The sequence below is a fragment of the Dasypus novemcinctus genome, chromosome 9 (assembly GCF_030445035.2).
Source record: "Dasypus novemcinctus isolate mDasNov1 chromosome 9, mDasNov1.1.hap2, whole genome shotgun sequence".
Classification (NCBI taxonomy): Eukaryota; Metazoa; Chordata; class Mammalia; order Cingulata; family Dasypodidae; genus Dasypus; species Dasypus novemcinctus.
In genome coordinates, this window is record NC_080681.1 from 86,029,365 (window position 1) to 86,054,229 (window position 24,865).

Here is a 24,865-nt window from a genome sequence, read left to right on the forward strand (position 1 = left end):
TTGTGTCTTTCATTATGTTTTTTTCTTCTTGTGTGTTAGTTCTCTTGTTGTGTCAGTTCACCACACCTACCCATCGCACCACCTCACTGTCTTCTTTAGGGGGCACCAAAATCCGAACCAGCAACCTCCCATGTGGTAGGTGGGAGCCTAGTCACCTGAGCCACATCCACTTCCCAATCATGTATTTGTAACTAAGCCATTAGGCTCTGTCCTGTGAATTGGGTTCTGGGCTGAGCACACAGGACCCAGGGCGTGTGGACAAGAGGGGCTCTTGCCACAGCTTCTCCTGATGACCCGGGGTTGTCTAACAGTCAGTGGGGTGCTGAATTCCCTGCCTCCACTTCACTAAGCCTATGTATCTCCTTCAATGGTGTCTTTTTGAAACTCTCTCCTTCCTGTTTCACCCTCCTTTTCTTTATACACTGGACAAACTAGCTTGTGCCTTTCAAATAGGTCCAACTTGTTAGAAATGTGATGAGAGAATTGGGATGTCTTGTTCCTACAGGGTACCTGTGTGGAACCTGGGGTTCTTACTGAAAAACTGAATGGATTTGGCTGAGAAGACACCAAAAAAGAGGAAGGAGGCAAGGATGAGAGACATATCAGAGAAACAGAGCATCAGGTCAGAGGCAGGAAAGAGCAGACTCAGAGGAAGACGGGAGAGAGAGCTTGAGCTGGAGATGGCAGAGATGAGAGGGCGAGTGAAAGAAGATAGATACATAGATACGAGGGAGAGAGAGAGAGCCTGTGGGCCCCTCACCCCATCTCTATTAGATGGAGAAACTGAAGGTCGGAGGAAGAAGTGACTCTACTTCCTGACTCACTCTTGCAAATACCATCACTTCAGTTCCCTCCATGTCCCTAGATCTTTACTGATGCCCTAAGCAGCCTGAGTCAGACTGTGATCGAGGGATTCCAGTGGTGGGAAGAGGAATCAACGCAGAAGGGGGCAAGGATGGTCAGGGAAAACTTTCTGAATGGGGTAAACTTGAAGCAGGACCACAAAAAATGTTTTTGTTTGTTTGTTGTTACTGTTTAACTTTTTATTCTGAAATAATTCCAATTGCAAAAATAATACTAACCCCACTCAGAAAACTCTAACATATCCCTACCCTGCCCACAGGTACCCCGCTCCACGAATTTTAACATTTTGTCAATTCGCTGTATCAATCTATCATCTATCTGTCAGTCAGTCAGTTATTTAGTCTGTCAGTCTATCTAGCTATCTAGCTTTCTGTCAGTTTCCTGAACATTTGAGAGCAGGTTGCCCAAATCATAATCCTTGAACACATAGCTTCCATAAATGTTTCCTACGGAAAATGCTATTCATTTATGTAATCACATTAAGTGCAGTTAACAAGTTTAAGAAATTTAACATTGATAGCAAGCTTTCATTCTACATTGCAATTTTTCTTATATCCCAATAATGTCCTTTTGAGCTTTTTCTCCTCTATTCTTAGATCCCATCAGTATCATGTATTATATTTGTTGTTAACTCCTTTTTTAATATCTTTATTTTTTAAATAAAATAACATAAAAAGGCACCTCAACAAATTATGGAATACTCCTAGAAAGTTCTTTCCAGGCACTTTTATCTCATCTAATTCCAACTACTAATTGTCGTTAACTCTTTAGTTATTTTCCTTTTTTTATAATTGTAGAGACATACATACGACATAAACCTTCCTATGCCACCCCATCCCAAACATGCCGTTCAATCGGATTAATTACATTCACATGTTACAGTACCCTCAACACCGTCCATTACTAGAACTTTCCCTTCATCCCAAACAGAAACTCTACACTTATTTTTGTATTTATTTCCCATAGCCCCTGCCCCCCAGCCCTAGCAACCTGTACTCTACTTTCTGTCTCTATGAGTTTGCATATTTCCTGATTTTGGTTACCATGGGGCTTAAATTTAGCATCCTTAATCTATAAATATCTCCTTTGCTTCGATGCCAACTTAACTGCAATAGCATACATAAATTATGCTCCTATACTCCTCCTTCCCCTCATCTTTATGTAGTTTTAGTCACAAATTACATAGTTTTACATTCTAAGTTCAAAACCATTGATTTACATTTTATGCATTTGCCTTTTAGATCCTACAGGAAAAGTGTATTTTTGATACTACTGTATGAAAAGTACAATAGACTGGTATTTATTTTTACTGGAGATCTTTATTTCCTTTTGTGGTTTCATTCAGTTGCCTACTGTCCTTTTCTTTCAACTTGCAGAACTCTCTTTAGCATCTCTTGTAGGACTGGTCTAGTGATGAACTCCTTCAGCTTTTGTTTATCTGGGAATGTCTTAATCCCGCCCTCATTTTTGAAAGACAGTTTTACCAGATATAGAATTCTTGGTTGGCCATTTTTTGCTTTCAGCGCTTTAAATAAGACATCCCACCACCTTAATCTTATTGAGGCTCCCTTGCATGTGACATGTTGCTTCTGTTATTGTGGCTTTCAGAATTCTCTATCTTTGACACTCATGGTATGGTGTAGGTCTTTTTGGGTTTATCCTATTTGGAGTTTGTTGAGCATCTGGTATGTGTATATTAATGTCTTTCATTAAATTTGGGAAGTTTTCAGCCATTATTTCTTGGAATATTCTCTCTGCCCCTTTCTCTTTCCCTTCTCCTTCTGAGACTCCCAAAATATGTATGATGATATGTTTGATGATGTCTCACAGGTTCCTCAGGGATCTGTTTCCTTTCTTCATTCTTTCTTCTTTCTGCTCCTCAAACTGGGTGATTTCAATCATCTTATCTTCAAGGTCACTGATTCTCTCTTCTGCCAGCTCCAATCTCCTGTTGAATCCCATTAGGAAAATTAAAAATTTATGTTACTGTGACCTTTAGCCCTGTTTGGTGCTTTCACATAATTTCCATTTCTCTATTGATATTCTCTTTGTGTTCATCTATCATATTCTAGATTTCTTTCAGTTCTTTGTCCATGTTTCCTTTAGATCTTTGAGCATATTTAGGACCGTTTTTAAAAAGTCTTTTTCTGAAATGTCCCAGGTTTGATCCTCCTCATAACTGGTTTCTAATGTTTTAATCTTCTCCTTTGCCTGGGCCATCACTTCCTGTTTTTGTGTGTGTGTGTGTGTTTTTTTTTTTTTTTTGGTATGTTTTGTAATCTTTTGTTAAAACATGGACATTTTTATATTTTAATGCATTATTGCTGGAATTTAGACTCTGTGGCAACTCTTTCTTAAGCTTGTATCCAGCTAGTATTATGAGAGAGCTTCCTTGAATGCCAGGAGATAAAAGATTAACCCGTGCAAGTGCTCTCCTTCAGAGCTTACCCACACAAGTTTAAAGAATAGCTCCAGGCCAAAGCATAGGGGTCTCTCTAGCCTTCCCTTTGCATGCTCTTGTCTTGGTTATGTGTGTTTGGCCCTAGGAATTTCCTGTTTACATGGTTCTGAATGTCCCCTCTTCCATAGGAAACAGCTTCCTCATGGTCTTGGGCACTGCACTCTATGTCCAACTGCCAGCAATCCCTTATCCCATGCAGCTACTTGACTGCATTCTGTAGGAGAGCTCTGTGAGCCACCTTCTACACTCAGGACAAGTTCTCATACAGCTAATCCCTGAGGCCACCACCAGGCAAATTGGGCCAGACATACATGCTCCCAGTATGTACACAATGGTTACTCTGTACCTTCTGGAACCAGGATCAGAGATCTGCACTGGGAACATGGCCAGCTCTCTGCCCAGCTGGTAAGGGGATGGGAGAGGGGCCTGCCAGGGTGCCAGGAGAGCCTTCTGTTTTTTTTTCAGGAGATATGGGGACTGAGCCCAGGACCTCATACATGGGAAGCAGGCACTCAACTATTGAGCTCTACCCACTCCTGCCTACTGCTTTTTTTTAAATCCCGCCCCCCCTCCCCCATGGCTTTTTGTGTGCTGTCTGCTCTGTATCCATATGCTGTGCGTTCTTCTGTATTTATTTATTTTATTTCCCCTCCCCCCTTGCAGCTTGCTTGCTGTCTGCTCTCTATGTCCATTCGCTGCATGCTCGTCTGTGTTTTTTGCTTTTCTCCCTTTTTTGTTGTGTCACCTTGCTGAGTCAGCTCTCTGTGGTGTCCGCGGGCTGGGTGACGCTCTGCGATGCCTACTGCTTTTAAGTAGCCTTTTTCTTGATTTGGCACTCACCTTGTTAATGCAATCCTTTGTTTTCTGGAGCTTTGAGAAAGATGTTTCCACCAATTCTTACCAGTTGTTCAAAGTTTGGATTACTTCCCATTTTTAGCTATTATGAATAAAATTACCATGAACATTTGTGTACAAGTCTTTGTGTATGCATATTTCTCAGTTCTCTTAGGAAAGTGTATGTTTATAAAATGTATAAAATGTATAAGTGTTTATAAAGTTCATAGGAAACTGCCAAACAGTTCTCCAAGTTAGTGGAATTACTTTTTCATTCCCTTTAACCGTATATGAGAATTTCAGTTGGCCCACATCCTCACTTGGTATTTTCAAGTGTGAATCCTCACTCCACCCTTTACCAGCTGGCTGTTCTCCTCAAGGTGTGCAGCCTCTCTGTGCCTGGTCTGGCCACCTACAAAACGGAGGTGCTTATAAGGGTTGCTGTAAGGATTACCTGAATTAATATTTATGAAGGGCTTAAGACAGTTCCTGGAAGATAGTAACCACAATCCAAATTTACCTGGCTTCCCGGGTTCAGAGTGAACACACACCACAATCCTCCAGAGTTCAGGGGCGTAAGCTCAGAGATGGTCTAGTGTCCAGGACTAGGGTGGGCAGAAACCCTTGAAAAAAAATCTTAAGCCTTAGATTTAGGAGTGTAGGGAGAATGCAGCGTTTGGGGTGGGAGGCAGGTCAGAGAGCGGCGGCCACGGCCTCAGGTCCAAGGCGTCGGCGTGGGCGATCCCCGGCCACTGCAGGCTCTTTCCCCTACAGGATTAGACGCCAGAATTACGTCTCCGGCGGTCTCGCCCTCCCTCCCCGCTCCCACCGCAGGCGCTCCTGGCTTCCGCCCGCCTGAGGCCCGGGTTTGGGGCGGGTGGAGGAGGGGTGGCGTTTCCTGGCGGCGCCCCAGGCCACGTCACTTGCTCTAGGGCGCTCGGACGACGAGCTGACCAGCGGGCACCAGACGCTATTTCGAAGGGCGCCCGCTTGGTGCGCCGTTTCCGTTTTTCCACCGACTGTCGGAAACGGGAGGGGGAAGAGTGTAGACGTCACAGCCCCCAGCCCCAGGCCGAGGGTTGCCGAGACGAGGTCGGGGGCCCCTGGGAGACGCTGTCAGGCATCAGGGATGATGAGCTTACGTGGTGTGTGTTCGGCGGGGTGACGGCCACCTTCCCCACCCCACCCCGTGGGCACACTCTGCGGTGGGACTGACAAAGGTCTTTCCTCCTGTCTGTAGTCCTTCACCTGAGCCCTCGGAGGCGCGCAGCAGGGCGGTATAAGCCCCTGCAAACGAATCCAGCAGTCAAAGGCACCTCGCCTCGAGCAGTTCAAAGTTAAATGCACAACGCTTCCTCCTGCTGCTGGGCCTCGGGGCCCCTCTCTTCAGGTGGTATTCCTAGCCAGGAATGGGGGCCAGAGACGGAGGTTTCCCTGGATTCCTCCCTCTTCCTTGTTCCCCAGAGCCAATCCTTACAAACACAGTGTTCCATCCTAAGAGGCGTCATCTTTGTCCTCCTCTTGCATCTCTTCTGCCAGCACCCTAGCTCAAGCTCCAATCCTCCTCCCTGGACCACTGCACTGGCTTCAGAGCTGGTCTCCCAACAACCTCCCCACCCACTCAAACCCCTTCTCCACACTCTCCGCACTGCAGCTGAAGCGCTTCTGAGATATGCACGTGGAGCCCTGAGGGAGAGAGCGGAAGCCCTTCTTCAGTCTCCCTGCTGAGCAGTTAGTGTGGCTGGACCAGAGAAGGCCTCATGGCAAGTCCAGGAATTAGACTCTTTTTCTCAGAACATAGGGGACCCTGCTCCAGTGGCATTCTGTGAAAGTTATCTGCATCCACGAGGCACCCAACGTCTGTCAGAGACTACAAGAGGAACAGACGGGGCAGGTTGCAGGGAATCAAATGTATGTCCTAAGAGGGGCCAGGGTCACACCAAGGCTGCACTCTGGGCTCACTTCTCGACTGGGACTCTTTGTGACCAGGGCTAGGAGCTTTCCCCCCAGTTCTCAGGCCTCAAATCGAACTAAACACTAGAGCTGCTGAAAGGACAGAGCAGCTAGCATGGTGGGTAGAGTTGTGGGTTGGGTGGTATACCAGGATTTGGGTCCTAGCTTTTTCTCTGGCTCCCTGTAGGATTTGGGCCAAGTGCCTTCTCTCTGTGCCTTACTTTGCTTCTCTATAGCAATAATCAGAACTTCCATGCAAGTGCCTAGGATGTTGTCCCAGGCCCTGGGCTACATGAGGTCTTATATATTATCATCTCCATCTTTAAAGGCTATTTTATTTAAGTGTCCCAACAGCTCTGTGAGGTAGAGATGATTCCCCCATTTATAGATGAGGAAACCGAGGTGCAAATTAAGTGGCTTGTAAGATTTGAGCCTGTGCTCTTTCCATTTCACCGTGAAAGAATGGTATGCTTCATGGGCTGACTCCCAGGCACCCAGCCTTCGCTGAACTCAAATGCCTCACCCACCATTCAGATCTCGGTCCCTGCAATGAGTTGAGTCCAGAGGCCTCACCCCAGCCTGGGCTCTGGCTGCCCCTCTTTTTATCAGCTGTGTCTCAGGGAGGACTCATGCCAGACTCGCTTCAAATCCACGCTCCACCACTCACTAGCTATGTAACATTGGGAAAGTTACTTTTATGCTCTGTGCCTCGGTGTCTTCATCTGTAAATTGAAGATAATCATAGCACCAACCTCATAAGACTGTTTAGAAGGATTAAATGAGTTAATTTTTGTAGAGCGCTTAGAACAGTACTTCCTTCAGTAGCAAGGTTAAATATTTGTTAAAAATTTTACGGTGGGAGGAGAGTTCCCAGCTCTGGGTTCAGCCTGAAAAGAAACCCAGCAGAATAACACTTAAATCGCTCGCTTTACACCGCCTGCACCCCCCACACCCTCATAAAGCCTCTTGGGTCTGAGCTCAGTCTATGCCATTAGGGCCTAGCAGCCTCCGTTTTCAAGCCGGGAAGCCTTCTGGGATAAGGGGAATTGCCTATTGAAATCTGGGTGTCTAGGACACTGGGAGAAAAAAAAAAAAAAAAAAAAAAGAATGCTGGGGAAGGTTTGGGAGATGATGGTCGGGGGTCGAGGTCTTCAGAGGCAAGGGCTCAGTGTTTAGGAGAGACTCGCATAAGGACGGTGTCTGGAAGGCCGTGGGGAGCCGAGGTCCCCGAGAGGCCTCGGAATCAGAAATAGGGACCGGACCGGCCTCTTGCTTAGCGCGCCCTAGTCTCGCGGCGGCGCATTTCGGGGCCGGTCCCCACTCCCTCCGGTGAAACTGCCAAATTAAAATGAATCATTTGGCCCATAATGGCCGAGGCGCTTATCGGGGGCGGGCGGGCCCGCGGCAGCGGCTTATCTCTGCGGCGCACGCGGCCCCGGCGCGCCTCGGCCCATGCTAACGAGGCCTAGAACGTGAGCGGGATTAGAGCGCCGCGGAGCCGGAGCCCGGGCGCCGCGCGGCGCGCACGCGGGGAGGGGGCCCTGCTGCTGCGGACCAGGCCCCAAAATGGCCACACGCGTCCCCCCGTCCCGGCAAAACGTGAGCATTCCGGCCTTTCTGTAAGGGAAAAGCAACCTGCGGCCCCTCACGGAATTCCTTATCAATTTCCGCCTTCTTTCCCCCACGCCCTCAGAAGAGATCGGCGCTCCTTTCCCCTGGGTTTCTTTCGATGGGGGGCATTTTCTACGGACGCCCCCGCCCTCGCCGCCGCCGCCCCTCCCGCCTCGAAGGCTCTCTTCCTTCCTTCCCCTTTTTCCTTACGCAATATACAGAACTGCGCGAGGCGGTGGTTGGTTTTCATTTCTTCTTGGTGGTTGTGTGCATGCGGCGGGCTGGTGTGAGAGCGTGTATGTGCGCTGTGGGCAAGGTCGGCTGATTCCAAGTGTGGTCTTGGCGACAGGGTGTGTGTCCGAGTGTGATGGTGTCTGCGCTGCTTGTGCAGATTCGGACCCTTTGAGGCCGTCTCTGCGTTTCCTTCGCTGTGTATAATTATTCTCGTTTGCCCTCTCTACAGGGATCAGGTTCTGTGTGTTCTTTGAGTTGGGTTACGTGGTCTTTGCGGTTGTGTTTGGATGGTTTCTTTGTTGTGTCAGGCGTGTGATCTTGATTAAACTGGTTTGTGTGTCCGTGAGCGATTGCGTTGGACTGATTTCGTTGTGTCCTCGTGTTGGACAGTGTGTGGCCCTGACCATGTCGGCTTGTGGGTCAGTGTTGGGTTGTGTTTACTTTGCCTTCCTTCTTTTGGATTGGGACGGGTGTGATCCTGTCCACACTGGGTTGTGTGCTTGTGTGTCTGTGTCCTTTAGAGGTGCATTTGCAAATCGCTGGGGGCGGCGGGGGTGGGAGGCTGGAGGGCGAGATGGAGGCGCTGGTGGGGCGGCGGCGGTGGGGGCGGGGGGCGGGGAGCAGGATTTCACATTTTATTCCAAATTATGATGTATTCGGGAGCCAGTGGTGGCGTGGATGAGCTGACGGAGCCTGGTCAGCGGCGGTTCTGTCCCCAAGCCAGGTCGTGCCTCTGGGTTTGGGGGCGCGTTGTGGGGGCGGGAGCTGCTTCCAGGCTGGAGGCTGAGCTGCGCTCGCCGAGCCGGCGCCTGCAAGGTGGTGGACGCGGGCTTCTCTTCCCGCCACTCGCCGGCTTCGTCCATTTCTGGTCAGTTTCGCGAGTGCGGCCGCCGGGGTCTGGGGAAGAGGCCGGGAGAGGACAATGGGCGCATTCTTCAGGCCTCGCGCCTCGGGTGGGAGTCCTCGGGGAACATTTTTTCACCCCCTCCCCGGGTGAGCGACTTTCACGCTTGAGTCCCGGTGCCTTTCGTGTCAGTGATCGCGGCCAGGTCCGGGCTCCGTGGAGGGACGGGGTCGGTGCTGCCCTAGCTCAGGAAGAAAGGATTTTGTTTTGCCATTTACTGTCGTAGCAAATGTCGTCATCGTCATCCTCATCCTCATCATTTCTATTTTAATTAAAATAATAGACCAGGAGCGAGGTGTCGTTCCCCTTCGGGTTTTTTTGGAGGGAGAACAAAGCGGCGCCGTTTTCCTCCTCTCTGTTTTTTAAGTTGTTGGGCCTGGGGTGGGGAGAAAATGGAGAAAGGGACTGACTGAGAGACTCGGCTATAAAGCGAAAATTAACACCAAACGAACATACCGGGAATAGGTGGATTTCCCTCTTCTTCTCCACCCGCTCCCCGATTTGGATTAGAAATGAAGAAAGAAAATCTGCATCGGATGAAACCGCAGGAAAGAATTATTCCTATATTTCCACCAAAGCTGGGGTAAAAGGAAGGAGGCTTTCATAATTAATCCAAGACTTCAATGTATGATCATAAAATGAACGATTTGGACAAAACAAATTTAACAAAATCTAGGTGGGTGGGGCGGGGGGGAAAAACAAACGAAATCTCACTACACCCTGGCAAGCAGTACTGGGTTTGTTTTTTACCCTTCCCTTTGCCTTGTTTATTGCTGCAACGAATTATTAAAAATTCTCCCTTATTCTGGGAAGTAACAATCGAAAATTTCTGCATAAGGTGGTGGAGGGAAAGGCGGGTTTTCTTTTGTTTTTTGCTTTTTTGTCTTAAAGGGAAAGAAGGGACCTGAATAGATCAAATACTGCCCCCCCCCCCCCCCCCCCATCCTCTTGGCTCCACGCTCTTCCGACTCCTTTCCTGAGGGGAAAATACAGCCCTTAGAATTGGGTTCTGGTTTCGCTTTGAGCTGAAGGTGGGCAGGTGGGGTTCATGGAGAGAATGGGGGAAATCGGAGATTCTGCCCCACGGACCCCGATCTGAAGACTCGGATTCCTCTTTTTGGATCCCATCTCCCGCACTCATCCACACCAGGTCCCGGACTGCCCCATCCCCCCTCGCGATTTGGCCGCGGCTCCTGCAAGACCCGGCCTGGCCGGGTTCCGGAGCCAACCGCGTAGACATGTCGTGCTTAAAAAACAACCTCGACCACACCGAACTCGGCAGATCGGTGCTGGAGGGTACGAAAATGCTCAGGAAAGCCTGCCAGGAGGGGTTGTTGTTTATGGACTAAATACTTTTTCCTGATTGGTCAGGTGTAGGGTTTTTTTAGGGGCAGGGGAGAGTACCCCCAGAGGCTCCAAACACCTGCAGGTAGGGGGCCAAAAGCTGGGTATCAATCCCTGGGCTGGTTGGCGGGGGCATGAAGTAATTCCTAGTCACTGACCCCCCATTCCTCTCTCGCCCTTCCTCTCGCCCTCCCTCTTTCTCTCCACCCCCATCTTTCCTGGAAACTCGCTTTGGGCGCGGCAGACCGCACAGGACCACACCGCGGCCTAACTGCTGGCCTCTCAGCCAGAGGGGGGCCAAAGACGTCCACGCTCTCGCCTTCGACCCCCTCCCTTCTCCGGGGGAGGAGTGGAGATCCTTCTCAGAGGGGCTCCTCTCTCTAAATATGCGCCAGGTGAGTTTTGAGGGGGAGGGAGCGTGTCGGTGGAAACGGCAGCCGGGGAGGTTCCGGGATCTGCCCGCGAGGCTCAAGGCCAACGGGGGTCCAGTCTCCGGTGGGGGGAAGGGGGCAAGGGAGCACAACCCAGGGCTGAGAATCGCCAGTCTGATGTGTCGCTGGCTTGCCTGTGCGGCCCTCTGCGGGGCCATTTTCGGGGGGGGGGGGGGGGGGGGCGGGGGCTTGAGTAAAACCAGCTGGTGGGATTTCATTTCCCAGGGCGCTTCCATCGCCTCGTTCCTGTGGGTGTTTCTCAAGGCCGGCAACTTTGGGGCGGCTATATCCGGGCAGCGCAGGCTGCGCCGGGGGCTCCGGCAGGAAGAAGGCCGCTGGCATCCTGGCCAGCGCAGGCCGACTCGGTTGGGTCCTGACCCGGGGCCCGAGGCCTAGGGCCGAGCCGCGCTGGGACACCCCGCCAGCTCCACCTCCGTGGGGCGGGAGAGCGGTTCGGTTCACTGGCGGTTTGGGTTCTCCTGCAGGCTTGGGGCTCCCCCAGGGGGACGGTATGGGTGCCCGTGCCGGGGGCCTCTCTAACGCGGTGGCGCTAACCCCGGGCACAGCGGAGGCTGTTTTCATCGAAGACATTCTCCGAGCGAGGCATTGGGAGCTGCCCCCGACGCGCTGCCAGCCCCCAGGAGCTCGGGATCCCGCTCCAGTTCAGGCACACCCACGGAAGCGTTTTGCCATCCGGCGACAGGAGATGAGGATCCGGTGTTGGGGGCTGAGAGCTGAGAGCTGAGGCTTCGTGGTACAAAGACGGAGGAGTCCTAATGCTCGAAAGCTCTAGTCTAGAACGTTTCTGCCGGGACCCCCACCCCATCCTCCCCAAATAAAACCAAACAAAAATCGCTAAGGCTTTCTTTTCAGAACCTTAGCCCAGCCAAGTGATGGAGTTTAGTCGCCGACGACCGTAGGTGCTAGTGAATACCCCGGTGGCTTCCGCGGGGCAGGGACCCTGGCCCGGGGGTCCTGGTTGCAGAGGAGCCCGCCGGGTTTTCCTGAGGTCCGGGAAGGGGCGGGGAGAGGCGACAGAGCCTGGGGGCCAATCACAGGGGATCCTCATATATTTATTGCTTCTGGAGAGGGCATTTGAGGCCAGGGTCAACTCATCTAGAAGATGCGCTCCCCTCGCCCCTCAGGGACCCGCTCCTTCGGTGGGAGCAGCAGAATTGCTGAATTGATCAGAGGGTATGAATGTGTCATAACGGGAGCTTGAGCTCAGTCTGACGATTGCAGTGCACACCGCTGGTCATTTGGTTAGAAGCTGGGCCGGAAGCACGTGTCACTGGACGGACACTGGTGTGTCGGCACGGTGAGGTAGGGAGCCAGCACTTGGGGGTCTTGTATATTTCGCAACGGGCTGGTGGACTTCTGGTGGATTTCACCGTCCTGGGAAGGCTGGTGATGCATCCGGTAGACGTCGGTTGGGTCTCCAGTGGCCCCCGTGTTCTGGCGCAGGAACGCGGCTCCCGGACCACTCGCCTTCCATGGAGGCTCACCCATTGTCTCCGCCATAATCATAAACTCGCATCAAATGAAGCTGCGCGGACCCACTGCTTTTGCAGCTAGTGTACACCAGGTCAGGAGAGATTTTGTCGTTTCCGAGCGGGGCTCGCAGGGCTAGCCCACCCAGGGCAGGCACGCGATCTGAATTGGGGTTTTCGGTGGGCTTGGATGTCTGGTGGCATTTGGGCAGTGCTCCGGATGAGGCTGCCAACGGTCCAGTCATCCTTCAGGGCTGGTTCCCTGGCTGACCGCGGTCCAGAGCCATGCAGTGGCAGATTGGGAGCTCAATGGCTGCCTCCAGTGACTAGAGGGATTCCACTTGAGGCCGAATTGGGTTTTTGTGTTTCTGCAAGTTACACCCAATTACATACCTCTGAGAGCAGAAACCTTATTTTGAGCAGCGTCTTAGGAAGCTGGTCGCATTGATTATCTGTGTGTGCATAAAATTAAAACAATTCACAAGCACCCCCCAACTCTGGACTCATAGAGTCTCTGGCTTTTTTTGTTTTCATTCTTGCCAAGGGGTGGCTCCAATGTGAAGGCAGCTGGGTGATGGAGACCCCAGCTGTGTGGTGGGGAGTGGAGCCGTTGAGGTCATCCTGGGGGAGAGGGGGAGTGAAGTTGGATAGATGGGCGGTATGGCAGACAGGGTTCCGAGTGTTGGTCCGTTCTGTCCCCACAATAGGCTGCTAGTGACCTTGGGCGAGGTGGTCCCCTCGGCTCAATCTCCAAGCCAATAAAAATGATGTTTCTTTGCACCAATGGCACAGCGCTTTAAAATGCATAAAAGAGGTATTCCTCCCTTTTTCCGGAGGAAGACCCTGAGGTAAGAGACAGGGAAAGGTGGGCTGGAAGGGTTTGAGGGTCTTCAGTAGGTACCCACTAGCTTGTAGAAGGGAGCGCAGACGCTGTGGGCTGTGGGCCTCAGGCGCACCCTTTGAGTGCCCAGGATCCATGCTGCCTTAGCCAGGCTGCCCTTCCAGACCTGGCCTCTCTTCCGAGTCCACCTGAATAGAGTGGGGTGGAGTGGTGAGGAGGCAAGGCCGGTGTCCTTTTCTTCTCTGGGAACTCTGGATTCGGTGGGAGCAAAGGGCCGCTGGGGTTTCTAGCCACTCCCAGAGAACACAGTGGATTTGTTTGGTGTAGACAGACACTCGGCCGCAGAGGGGTGAATAGTGCCTAGAGGACGGGGGTGGGGCTGGTTGCTCCCAGTCATTCACTGGCCGCCCTGCCAGAGTGGACAGCCCCCTTAGCCGCCGTTCCCTCCTCCCACGGCGTCTAGGCGGACGTCTGTGCCCAGGCTGCGGGGTGTGGGCTTACTGCTGAGAGGAGAAAGAAGGTTGAAAAGCACCCCAACTCCGCCCAATCGATTCCCCGCCTAAAACCAAAGGGGGGCGGGAAGAGCCGGGCGGGGATTTTGTTCCCTCCTCTTCCCTTGCGGCTTAGAAGGGGGACAGGGTGCTCTTTCTCGCCTCTTTCTCTCAACATTTCCTTCCTCCTTTTTTCCCTTCTGTTTTTCTTTCGCTGGTTGTATTCGGTTTCTTCCAGTGTGACTGTCGTCTTTCTTCATCTCTTGTGTTTGTGACCCTCTCAGTCATTGTAACCCTCCCCCCACGCCCCTCCCAATCCGAAGGCCCTTGTCCCTCCTGCCCTAGCCCCTCCCTGCCTCTAGCCCCCTAGAGTGGGCGTGTGCCCACCTGTTTCCACATTTGCCCTCCTCTTCTCACGTCTCGGCGTGAGGCTCTCTCTCTGCCCTTCGCCGCTTTCCTCCACTCCCACGCCCGGGGCCGGGGCTGGCTGTAAGGGCCGGTGTCCGCTTGTCTGTTTGCCTGCAGGATGACGGAGCGGCCGCCAAGCGAGGCGGCACGCAGTGACCCCCCGCTAGAGGGACGGGACGCGGCCGAGGCCCGCATGGCCCCCCCGCATCTGGTCCTGCTGAACGGCGTCGCCAAGGAGACGAGCCGCGCGCCCCCCGTGGAGCCCCCAGTCATCGAGCTGGGCGTGCGCGGAGGCCCAGGGGGCGGCCCCGCCGGTGGGGGCGGCCCCGCGCGAGACTTAAAGGGCCGCGACTCCGCAGCGGCCGAAGCGCGCCACCGGGTGCCCACCACCGAGCTGTGCAGACCTCCCGGGCCCGCGCCCGCCTCGGCCCCCGCGGAGCTGCCCAGCGAAGGCCGCATGGTGCAGCTGAGCCCGCCCGCGCTGGCGGCCCCCGCCGCCCCCGGCCGCGCGCTGCTCTACAGCCTCAGCCAGCCGCTCGCCTCGCTCGGCAGGTCAGAGCCCCGGTGGGGGGACCCCCGGGGCGCCCCCTCTGCCCTTCGGGATGGGAATGTGCGGCTGGGCGCTGGAAGAGGGGAGATGGTTTTAATCCACGGGCGTGAACGCCTCGGAAGCTGGAGCAGCCCCGTGTGCAAGTGAGAGAGGAGCCCTCTGAGAGTGTGCGTTTGGGGGGCAGATAGGGAGATGCGTTGTGGCGGCGTGGCGTGCACGGGTATGTGTGTAAGCCAAGGGCGTGCATTTCGTCTGGGGAGCAGTTGTGTGCTCGAGGGTGAGCAGATGAAGGTGAGCTGCGTGGGGGTTTGTGGGTACCAAGCCAGAGTGTCTGAACGTGGTGGGTGTTTGCTGCTGATGCTGTGAACACGTTCTGGAAGCTGCAGTCCTTGGTGGATAGGTAAGAGATGAGGGTCTGAGGGTGGGCCCTGCTCCGAATCGCTGTCGAGGTCCGCCTTCCGAGGGGATCTGTCTCCTCTCGGGAGCCCCTCTCTGTTCCAGGTTGAGGTCTTCGCTCCTCACCCTGTTTTCCCGTTGGTGTCAGGGTGTCCAGTTCCCTGCTGGGGACCCTGTGATGGAGAGATGGAGGCAGGGTTGGGAATGGGGGGCAGAAAAACAAGGCAGAAATAGAAAGTGTGGGACAGTCAGAGTCTGTGAGAGACTCAGACCGGGAGAAAGAAGTTACAGAGAGCCCAGCGTGGAGGAGCTGGGGGAGCAAGCCAGCAGTGGTGAGTCCTGCTCTCCGGCCTGTTATCTGTCCGTGGGCCCCGTGGGGCCTGGGGGAGGTGGGGGGAGGGGGCAGTGTACCCAGTGGTGGTGCTGGAGTTGCCTGTCATCAGGGTGAGAAGGCCACGTCTGTCAGGGTGGGCACCTCTCGGAGGATGGAGCTGTTGTGCGGAGCGTGTGCTTGGGTCTGGGTAGGGGTGTGTGTGTTGTGTGTGTTGCTCCATGTGTTCGCCGCTGCCTCTCTGTGTGTGTTATTGTGCGGAGGGCTGTGTGGGTATTTGGTCCCTCCTCTCTTTCTTTGCTTGTCTTGCCACAGAGGGAGGATGGGGACAACTGTGTGTGTGTTGAAGATTCTTTCTATCCCCAATTCAAAGGTTAAGGGACAAGGGTCTCCCTTGTTTTTCTGGAGTGGGGGGTTCAGGAACCTATGGGGAGGATCCCTAAGGAACCTCTTTCTCCTTTCCATCTTACATGGGATCTTGTGATCTGCCTGGTCCCTCCCACAGTGGGTTCTTCGGAGAGCCTGATGCCTTCCCTATGTTTGCCACCAACAACCGCGTGAAGAGGAGACCCTCCCCCTATGAGATGGAGATCACTGATGGTGAGTCGACGCCAGCCCCACCCCTCATCCTGGTTAGAGCCCTCGGAGGGAGAGACCCCATTGGGCATCTGGAGGTGTCTCACATAGATGGGCAGGCTACCTTGGAACCCCAAACTGCAAAGCCTCTTGTACTGCAATGGAGCTGGGACCCGGGAAAGTAGTGCAGTCACACTCACAGACCTGGGAGGAGGGGACTAGGCAGTGGGGAGACACCATAGCTCTCGGGTTTGTTCTAGTGCCCACTTGTAGCTCTATTGCTATACTTTGACACGGACCGCAGGGGCGGAACAAAACAAATGGCAACCCTGCCTATAAGCACTGATCCTCAGGGATTCCCTGCCTCTCCTCCCAAGGATTTCTCCAGTCCTTTCTAGAGTCTTGGGTCTGCTCCCTGCCTGGAATTGCACCTTCAAGGGTCTCCTCCCAGGGTGCTACATTGTGGGGCTCTCTTGTTCCCTGATCCCCTTCCTGATGTGAGAGTGTTCCCTGCCCACTCTCTTCACCCCAGAGGGCCCCAGCACTGCTATTGCAAACTGCCTGAATACTGTTGTTCCCTGAACTTGGGGGGAGGGGTTGGATGAATGGGAAATTTGGGGAGCCACCTCTATTTCCCAAGGTTGGCCTGATATAGTAGATGGGGGCAGGAGAGCTGACTCTTCAGAGCTGAGGGTCTTGGAGCAAATCCCTGGAACTGTCAGGGGCTTGGGCCTCCTGTAGGAAGGGCAGCCTGGAGTCTTGGAGCCAGGCTGTCTTATGCAAAGAGTTGGTGGGTGGGATGTGTGTATAGGTGTGAGCATCTGGAGGGGTGCCCTCTATGGAATTCTGGAGAGGAGCAGGGCTGGAGTCTGGACAATGGAATAGACGTCAAAAGACCCACCCAGCTGGGGTGACAGGGTGTAGGGCTGAGAGGGAAGGGTGTTGGGGGTGTCAGTGCTACTGGGTTAGAGAGAGATTCATTATTCTAGGGGAGGTGGTTGGGGTTAAACAGGAAGTGGATAGACCCAGCTCTGAAGTTCCCCAGGGACGAGGCACTCTACTAGGGGCAGAGGAATTGGGAAATCAGGCACAGAGGGTGTGCAGAAGGTAGGAGGTGAGGGAAGGTGATGGGAAGATGGTGAGAGTGCAGGGAAGCAGTTACCCATAAGTGTTACAAATATTTCCTGAGCATCTACTCATTGCCCGGCCAGAGAGAGACAGAGCTCCTAGAGGGATGGACGGACTTAGGAAAAAGGAAGGTGCAGAGAGGTAGTCTCTGTGTAGGAGCCAGAGGAGAATAGGCAGAAATGTGGGTGATGGGAGGCAGGGGAGGGTGGGATGGATGCATGGGCCTTGAAATTAGAGACTGCACCACAAAGAGTCCATGAAAGCAGAACCAACGCAAGATTTAGAGTCAGGATTTGAGGTGGAGTTCTTGTTGCCGAACTTCTCTGGGCCTCAGTTTCCTCATTTGTAAGATGGGCAGAATACCAGCTTCCTCTCAGATTGCTGAGAGAGAACAATGGAAGGCCTGGCTCAAGGTAGGTAGGTGCTGAGGAAGCATGAATGCTCCCCTCCCCCCCTTCCTTCTTCCGGAACCTGGAAGGGCTGCAGGGACCGTGAGCCCCTCTCTGCCAGAGCCTGAGACCTTCTTAGCACCAGGGATCTTGTTTGTCTTATTCATGACTGTGCTCCAAGCCGCCAGCACAGAACTGCTCACAGAGCTGTCCTCAGACAGCCATTCAAACACAGATAAATCTTTGAGAGCAGGAATTGCTATTTGTATTGAATGCCTACTATGTGCTGTGTACTTTGTGTGCTTCCTTTTTTTTTAAAGATTTATTTTTTATTTATTTCTCTCCCTTCCCTGCCACCCGCCCCAGTTGTCTGCTCTCTGTGTCCATTCGCTGTGTGTTCTTCTGTGTCCACTTGTATTCCTGTCAGTGGCACCTGGAATCTGTGTCTCTTTGTGTTGTGTTATCTTGCTGCGTCAGCTCCCTGTGTGTGCAGCGCTATTCCTGGGCAGGCTGCGCTTTTTCCCCATGGGGTGGCTCTCCTTAGAGGGCGCACTCCTTGCGTGTGGGGCTCCGCTACGCGGGGAACACCCCTGCGTGGCACGGCACTCCTTGTGCACGTCAGCACTGCGCATGGGCCAGCTCCACACGGGTCAAGGAGGCCCGGGGTTTGGACCGTGGACCTCCCATGTGGTAGGCGGATGCCCTATCCGTTGGGCCAAATCTGCTTCCCTGTGTGCTTCCTTTTTATTTAATCCTGATCACAATCCTTAGCACGATATGTGGCCAAAATTCTTACTTTTAAAAAAAATTTTTTATTTATTTCTCTCTCCCTTCCCCCCAGTTGTCTGCTCTCTGTGTCCATTTGCTGTGTGTTCTGTGACCGCTCCTATCCTTATCAGCGGCACCAGGAATCTGTGTTTCTCTCTGTTGTGTCATCTTGTGTGTCAGCTCACCATTTGTGTGGTGCCAGTCTTGGGCAGGTTGCACTTTCTTTCACGCTGGGCAGCTCTCCTTACAGGGCGCACTCCTTGCGCATGGGGCTCCCCTATGCGGGGGACACCCCTGCGTGGCAGGGCACTCCTTGCGCGCATCAGCACTGCACATGGGCCAGCCCCACACGGGTCAAGGAGGCCTGGGGTTTGAAACTTGGACTTCCCATGTGGTAGATGGACACCCTGTCCACTGGGCCAAGTCCGCTTCCCTCAATATTCTTATTGTTTCCATTTTACAGATGAGGAAATTGAGGCTCAGAGAGGTTTTGCAGCCCGCTCAAGGTCACACAGTTTAGTCCTGGACCTGCCTCATAGCGTTAGTCTTAAGCTTTGGAATGGGTTCTGATCGCCCTCTGGAGTCTGTCTGGCTCTCACTCTGACAGCAGTCCTGACATGCCCTCTGCCCCCTGGGTGGGGGTCCTTCAAGACCAGCCAGCAGTAACTGGGCAGTGGTGCAGGGACTGCTCCTTCCCGGTCCCCACTGAGGGACTCCCTTCATCCGGCCCGGAGACCAGAGAAGAGCAAGTTATTTCCTCTGGGGCAGCCCAGAGTGGGACTGCCCTGCAGGTGTTCTGTGTTTTTCCCAGCCTGGGTCTGTCTGGCCTCTGGCAAAGAGTCAGCTGGGCTGGGGCCTGTTGGGTTTTGGAAGGACAGCTTCAGAAGCACTGTGGGCAGGGATGAGCGATCCTCCCTGAGAAAACAAGGGTTCTGATTGTGTGAGTGCGTGCATGTACACACAGGAGAGAGAGAGATCATCAAGCAGGAAGTGTCGTCATGGGCTAGCTTGGTCACAGGACCTGACCATTGAGGCAAGTCTGCCTCCACCCCAGCCTCAGCCTCCTTAACTGTAAAATGATCAGCTGGACTTAGATGATATCTTAGCCCCTCCCTTCCCTTCTCCCCTACCCAGGTTTCCACATCCTGAGGTCTGGTTGGTTCCAGGGGTTACTGAGAGAAGGTAGCATCCCAGGTCTGGCAGTTCTTTGGTGCACAGTGCTTTCTGGGAACTGCCATGAGCCTGGCTCTGGGTCTCAGTGTAGGGGAGGGAAGTGACACTGTTGGCCCAGGAGCTTGGGAGCACAGTGGGGCCCTCCTCTGTGGTCCCCTGGCACTGGGAATCCCAGTACAGACTTTAACTTTTGGTTCGGTGCTCTGCACATATGCATGCTGGTGGCTGCCATTGCTCTTTGAGTCTTGGGACAGGGAATGCTGGTGAACATTGGTCCAGGCATTAATCTGTGCACTGTAGAGATGGGGAGACCGAGGCAGCCCTTGGAAGTCTGTATAGAACTTCGGGCTTGGCAGTCTTCACTGTCACGGCTGTGCATGACTGTCTCTCCACTCCTCTCCTTGCCCTCCCTCCCATCTCCCGACCCACCCCTTACCACTGCCACAATCAGGCAGTCAGCAAACAGTTACTAAGTCCCTTCTTTGTGCTTTCCATCACCCTTAGAATAAGATCCCCACACCTGGGTTGATATATGGGAGTCTTGTATGATGTTTTGCATGTTTGTTTTGTAAGTTTACAACTTATACTAAATACTTATTTATGTGCATGTATGAATGATATACTTCAATAAATTTTTTTTTAAGCCCCATACCTTACCACAGGGTCCTGTGGGATCTGGACCCTGCCTACTATGGTTTTGCACACACTAATCTAGCCAGACTGGCCAGCTGTTTTCCAGCTCAGGGCCTTTACATATGCCATTCCCACTGCTTGGACACTCGTCTCCCCTTCCCTTCCTTTGTATGGCTGACTCTTCTTCAACCTTGAGTTCTTGCCTGATAAATGCCATCTCCTCAGAAGCTCCTTCTTCAACCACCTTGCTTAAATGGAATAGCTCCTTTCCTATCCTTTACTTACCACTTTAGCCTCTGTTTGTTTTTTGTTTGTTTGCTACTTGTTCATGATCTATCATTTGCATTAAAATGTAAACTCCATGAGGGCCCACTTTAGCCTCATTTGTTTTTTGTTTGTTTGCTACTTGTTCATCATATATCATTTGCATTAAAATGTAAACTCCATGAGGGCATGATATGCTTGCTATTATTCCTTCATTAGTAAATATCTGATGAATGAATAATAATAGGTAACATTTATTAAGTGTTTATTCTGAGGCAGGTATTGTCTTAAGTGCTTTATCTGTGCTATTAGATCGATGTAAAAACTTTTTATTTGAGTTAGTGTTAATAGCTCCATCTTCCAGGTGATGAAGCGAGGCATAGAGAGTTGAAGTAACTTGCCCAGAGTCACTCAACTAGTGGCTATAGTCAGGAACTGAACTAAGGAGCCTGGCTTCAGTCTCTCTTCCTAACTACTGTGCTATCTGACCTGTTGACACAAATGAATAAATGAACGAATGAATGACGTGGTCCCTGTCCTCACATGTCTCACAACCCAGAGGGGGAGAGAAGCATAGAAACATACAGTAGTAATCTAGAGGGGTGGAGATAAAGGGATTGTAGGACCACGACGGTTGGTTAGATCCTCAGAGAGGAGGAACCTTAGGAACTGAGTTTTGAAGGATGAGCAGGAGTTTTCTGAGAAAAAGAAAGAAGACATTTTAGGTTTCCCAGTTTCCCAATAGATGGTTTGTCTCTTTCCCCATAAATTCCCCTGGGGAGATCCCCAGCCCATTCTCCTAACCTTTGTCCTGCTACCCCTCAGGTCCCCACACTAAAGTTGTACGGCGCATCTTCACGAACAGCCGGGAGCGGTGGCGGCAGCAGAATGTGAACGGGGCTTTTGCTGAGCTCCGCAAGCTGATCCCTACGCATCCCCCAGACAAGAAACTCAGCAAGAATGAGATCCTCCGCCTGGCCATGAAGTACATCAACTTCCTGGCCAAGCTGCTCAATGACCAGGAGGAGGAGGGCACCCAGCGGGCCAAGCCTGGCAAGGACCCAGTGGTGGGGGCAGGTGGGGGTGGGGGTGCGGGAGGGGGCAGTGCACCCCCTGATGATCTCCTGCAGGACGTGCTCTCCCCCAACTCCAGCTGTGGCAGCTCCCTGGACGGGGCAGCCAGCCCGGACAGCTATACAGAGGAGCCGGCACCCAAGCACACGGCCCACAGCCTCCATCCTGCCATGCTGCCCGCCACCGACGGAGCTGGCCCCCGGTGATGGGCCCAGGGCCACCCAGGACCAGCCAGGAAGGTGCCCTTAGGCCACTGGAATGGTGGACTTCAGGGCAGATAGGGCAGGAAATGGGCAGCAATGAAACGGGGCAGTGGACTTGATGAGCTTTCTTTGATGCCTCAACTTTGGGAAGCCTTGACTGAACCTGGGGCTGATTTTTCTATTACCTGCCCCAGTAGGGGAACAGAAAAATGGAGCAAAGTGGTAGGTACTTTTTATGAAGATGGCACGGTCTTCCTCCTTTCCCAAATCCCCAAGACTTCACAAGCAAGAGGCTCAAGTGCCATTGCTTTGGCCTGGAGTTTGGGAGCCCTATCTTTGCTGAAACCTGGGATTGTCAGCTGTCACCTGAGGCATCCAGCAGCCTCTGCCTTGCCTTCAGCCCTTCCATGCTGGCTCAGGTGGCTTTTGTGGCCACTTCTGTCCAAATATATAGGTACCCAATAGCTGCCCATTTCTTGAGCCCCATCTTTACCCAGGCCCATGTTGATCCATCTAGCTCGCCAGCTGCTGCAGAGAGTCCCAAGACTTGAGGTGCCTTCCAGGCCTGGTTGAGGAAGATGGCAAGTGGACAGCTTGGGCCAGATGGGCGGAAATCCCAGCATCCCTTCTTGACCTGGGGATCAAAGCTCTGCTTTCTCCTCACTGAGACTTGCCTTCCTAATCCTTGTGGCTATGGGGACCAAGTCTGCAGCTGTGAGTGTGCCCCATTGGGCTTTGTGAAAAGGCAGAGAAAGGTCTCTGGGATAATGATAGAGAGTAAAATTGGGCAAAATGTATTTTAGGCATGCAGGTTTCAAATTCGGGTGCTGTCAGAATTACTTGCCTGCATCCTCAACCACAGGTTATTCTTCATGCTGGTAGGCCAGCGTGCTGATGGGCAAATGTCGGTGCTGAGTAGATGTGTAGCTAAGTCTGTGCATTCCAGATGCTTTGAGGGACTTCCCTGCTCCAGGGTGTCTGTTTTGCTGATGGCCTGGTCTGTGTTGCGAATTGAACACAGACTCTGTCCCATGAATTCCTTGCATTTGGGACTTTTGCTTGACTTGATCTAATGGTGGAATCTTTAAGTCTCAAAATAACCCAACTACATCCCCACTCCTGGGGCATGGGAAATCCATTTACATGCCAAGCTCTGGCTGAGACCCAAACATATGGACATTCACTTAGCAGAATCTTAAACACCCCTCGATCTTGCAGCTTTCAAGTTGTAGGCACATATGTGGGAGGTTGGCTTAATGCAGTAGGAGGGCCCGCCTCAAAAAGTTGTACATGAAATTTTTGTAAGTCAATCTGTCCTTCATCTTTTAAAGACATACCACAGCAAGTCTTTTTGTAAAGTGAAGATCCTTTTGTAGAGTGGACCGCTGCCCCCTCGTTCATCTCCTGCATCACTCCAGACGGTGGGACGTGGTTTTGTAAGGCGAGGCCTGTCTGTACCCTGCATTCCAAGCCCATGGAACAAACTGCACAGAAGTCCTATATAGCTGTCATTAGATATATTGCTCCCAGCCGTCTCCCATCAGGTGCTGCCTCTGATGTCGGAGGGAAAATGATTGTGTGGCCCTCCCCTGTCGAGCAAGAACCTGTCACTCCAGCTATCAGGAAAGCCCCTCAAACACATTCTGAGTTCTGGCACAGTGACCTGCTCATGGCATGCAGAGGCCTCGAGTATAGCTGTGTGCAGACAAGGAAATGCTCCCTGCTCCCCTCTCCTTTTCCTTTTGAGTTGTGAGGTCCAGTTCTTGGATGGGGGCAACATGGTTAACCCATGTGGCACTCTGTCTCTTCATCTTATTTCAGCCCTCGAAAATCATACCTTGATGAACATTAGGAGTGGTTCCTTTCCAATGCTTGGGAGAGCCTCTGAAGACCCCCATCCACCTACAGATGGGGACCTGTCCTAGGTCCTGAGAACTAGCTTGCTTCCCAGTGGACAGATTTGACTTGGGAGTGAAAAGTCATCACAGAATGGCTAGGGAGGTGGGTTTTATGAGATGGATTAGACATTCTGGAGAACTTGAACATCCAGCTTCCTCTTCTCCCTGACTTGCAGGATAAGTTATCAGAGTCTGGATTTCTCATCAGTATCCCGTGGTATGGATTGAATGGGATCATGCAAGTAGAAGGGTTTTGAGAGCATAAAGCCCTGTGGCCCTCAGTATCGGGCCTCATACGGGCTTTCCCTGACCGAGTCCAGTAATGCAGTCTGATTGCGCAGCATTTGGGACATTTGGGTTCCAAACCACTTTGGCCTGCGTTACCCAGGCTGCCCTTGTTTGTCCAGATTGTCTTCATTTCTGTCTCAAGTGACGGGTGAGAAAGGAAACGAGGATGGGAACATGAGCAGACAAGGTAAAATACAAAGCAACTACCCCAAAATGGTCCTGGGGCAGGGAAGAGCAAGACCTTGGGTCTTTTTAAGAGTGAAAAAAGATTCACATTTTTCTTTACATTTCTACCCCTTCCCTCCCCCCTCCTCCTTCCTTTGCCTCTTCCTCACCCTGTGAAGAAATGGCAACATTCCAAGAATAATATCTGTATAAAAGGGAAAATTTGAAAATTTAAAAAAAACATTTTGAAAACAAAAAAGAATGTTGCATTCCAAGACATTCTGAGAACAAAGATGAATGTAACTACTGGAGGGTATCACATCTTTTATGAAAAATCCTGTCTTATTTGTAGTTAAAAATGACAAGATGGTACAACCTTTATCCTTTTCCAAAAAATTAGGGCACAGCATCTCTCATCAGCCGACAGCTAGTTCGGCCTTTTGGGGTGGGTCTGGTCGTACTTGGGATTTCGATGGTACGGGGCCCCCCGCCGAAGGCTTGCCCCCTGCCCATGTACATAGCGCATTGTTTCTGTGGGCGGGCCCAGCACTTTCCGTCAATGTTGTACTGTATGTGATGAACTGCGTTGGTCTCTGCATTTTTCTGCAGAAGAGGAGTAACCGCTCCAGGTACCTTGACCTTTGTACAGCCCAGGGGCCAACACTGTGGGCGTGTGACTCTTTAGCGACAAAAACCCATGTGGTGACGATGTGTGTATATATATAAGGATATATTGGGAAGATTTCTAAATAAAAGTTTTACCAGGGGCACTGGACTCTGTGCTTGCATTTTGTACCCCTAGGCCTGGGAGATGGGAGATTTAAGGGGAAGGCATGACAAGCACTCTCCCTGAAATGGGGGGGAGGAGTCCAGGACTTAGTGAGGGGGATCCCCACCCCACCCCGAGGCCCGAGGACAGGCCTCCTGGGCGTCTCCACCCGCTGGCCAGCCTCAGGGAGGGGCTGTCCCCAGGCACCGGGCAGCGTCGCCATGTGCCCTCCCCTGGGTCAGGCTCAGCTTCCTTCTGTTGCTTTTCTCACAGGTTCAGGCCAGGTTGAGTCTTCTGGGGGACCCCGGGCTCCCCACTCCGGTGTCCTCTGCTCTTACGCCTGGTTCTGAGGAGGGGAGGCTCTGATACGGAGGCTTGGGGGTAGTGTGTGCAG

General features: G+C 52.4%; 1 protein-coding gene across 8 annotated transcripts; it reads left to right on the forward strand.

Moving 5' to 3' along the window:
* The first annotated feature begins 7,575 nt into the window (after nt 1-7,575).
* TAL1 (TAL bHLH transcription factor 1, erythroid differentiation factor) lies at nt 7,576-24,472 on the forward strand. 8 transcript variants are annotated; one of them, XM_058303624.1, is made up of 6 exons: nt 7,970-8,825; nt 9,327-9,444; nt 10,450-10,600; nt 13,984-14,418; nt 15,649-15,743; nt 20,900-24,472. In XM_058303624.1, exons 4-6 carry the CDS (start codon nt 13,985-13,987, stop codon nt 21,352-21,354), a joined length of 984 nt encoding a protein of 327 aa, XP_058159607.1. In that variant the 5' UTR covers nt 7,970-8,825; nt 9,327-9,444; nt 10,450-10,600; nt 13,984; the 3' UTR covers nt 21,355-24,472. The 8 variants fall into 8 exon arrangements, 7 of the variants coding, with proteins under 7 accessions (XP_012386253.1, XP_058159608.1, XP_058159607.1 ...); XM_012530799.3 differs by lacking the exons at nt 7,970-8,825; nt 9,327-9,444 and adding an exon at nt 7,576-7,711; XM_058303625.2 differs by lacking the exons at nt 7,970-8,825; nt 9,327-9,444 and adding an exon at nt 7,744-7,961.
* The last annotated feature ends 393 nt before the right edge of the window (nt 24,473-24,865 follow it).

Excerpts from the sequence above, each read along its gene's own strand:
- TAL1 (XM_012530799.3), top strand. The coding sequence starts at position 13,985 with ATGACGGAGCGGCCGCCAAGCGAGGCGGCACGCAGTGACCCCCCGCTA. Across the intron at positions 14,419-15,648 it reads CCGCTCGCCTCGCTCGGCAG|TGGGTTCTTCGGAGAGCCTG; the intron begins GTCAGAGCCCCG and ends TCCCTCCCACAG. Across the intron at positions 15,744-20,899 it reads TGAGATGGAGATCACTGATG|GTCCCCACACTAAAGTTGTA; the intron begins GTGAGTCGACGC and ends GCTACCCCTCAG.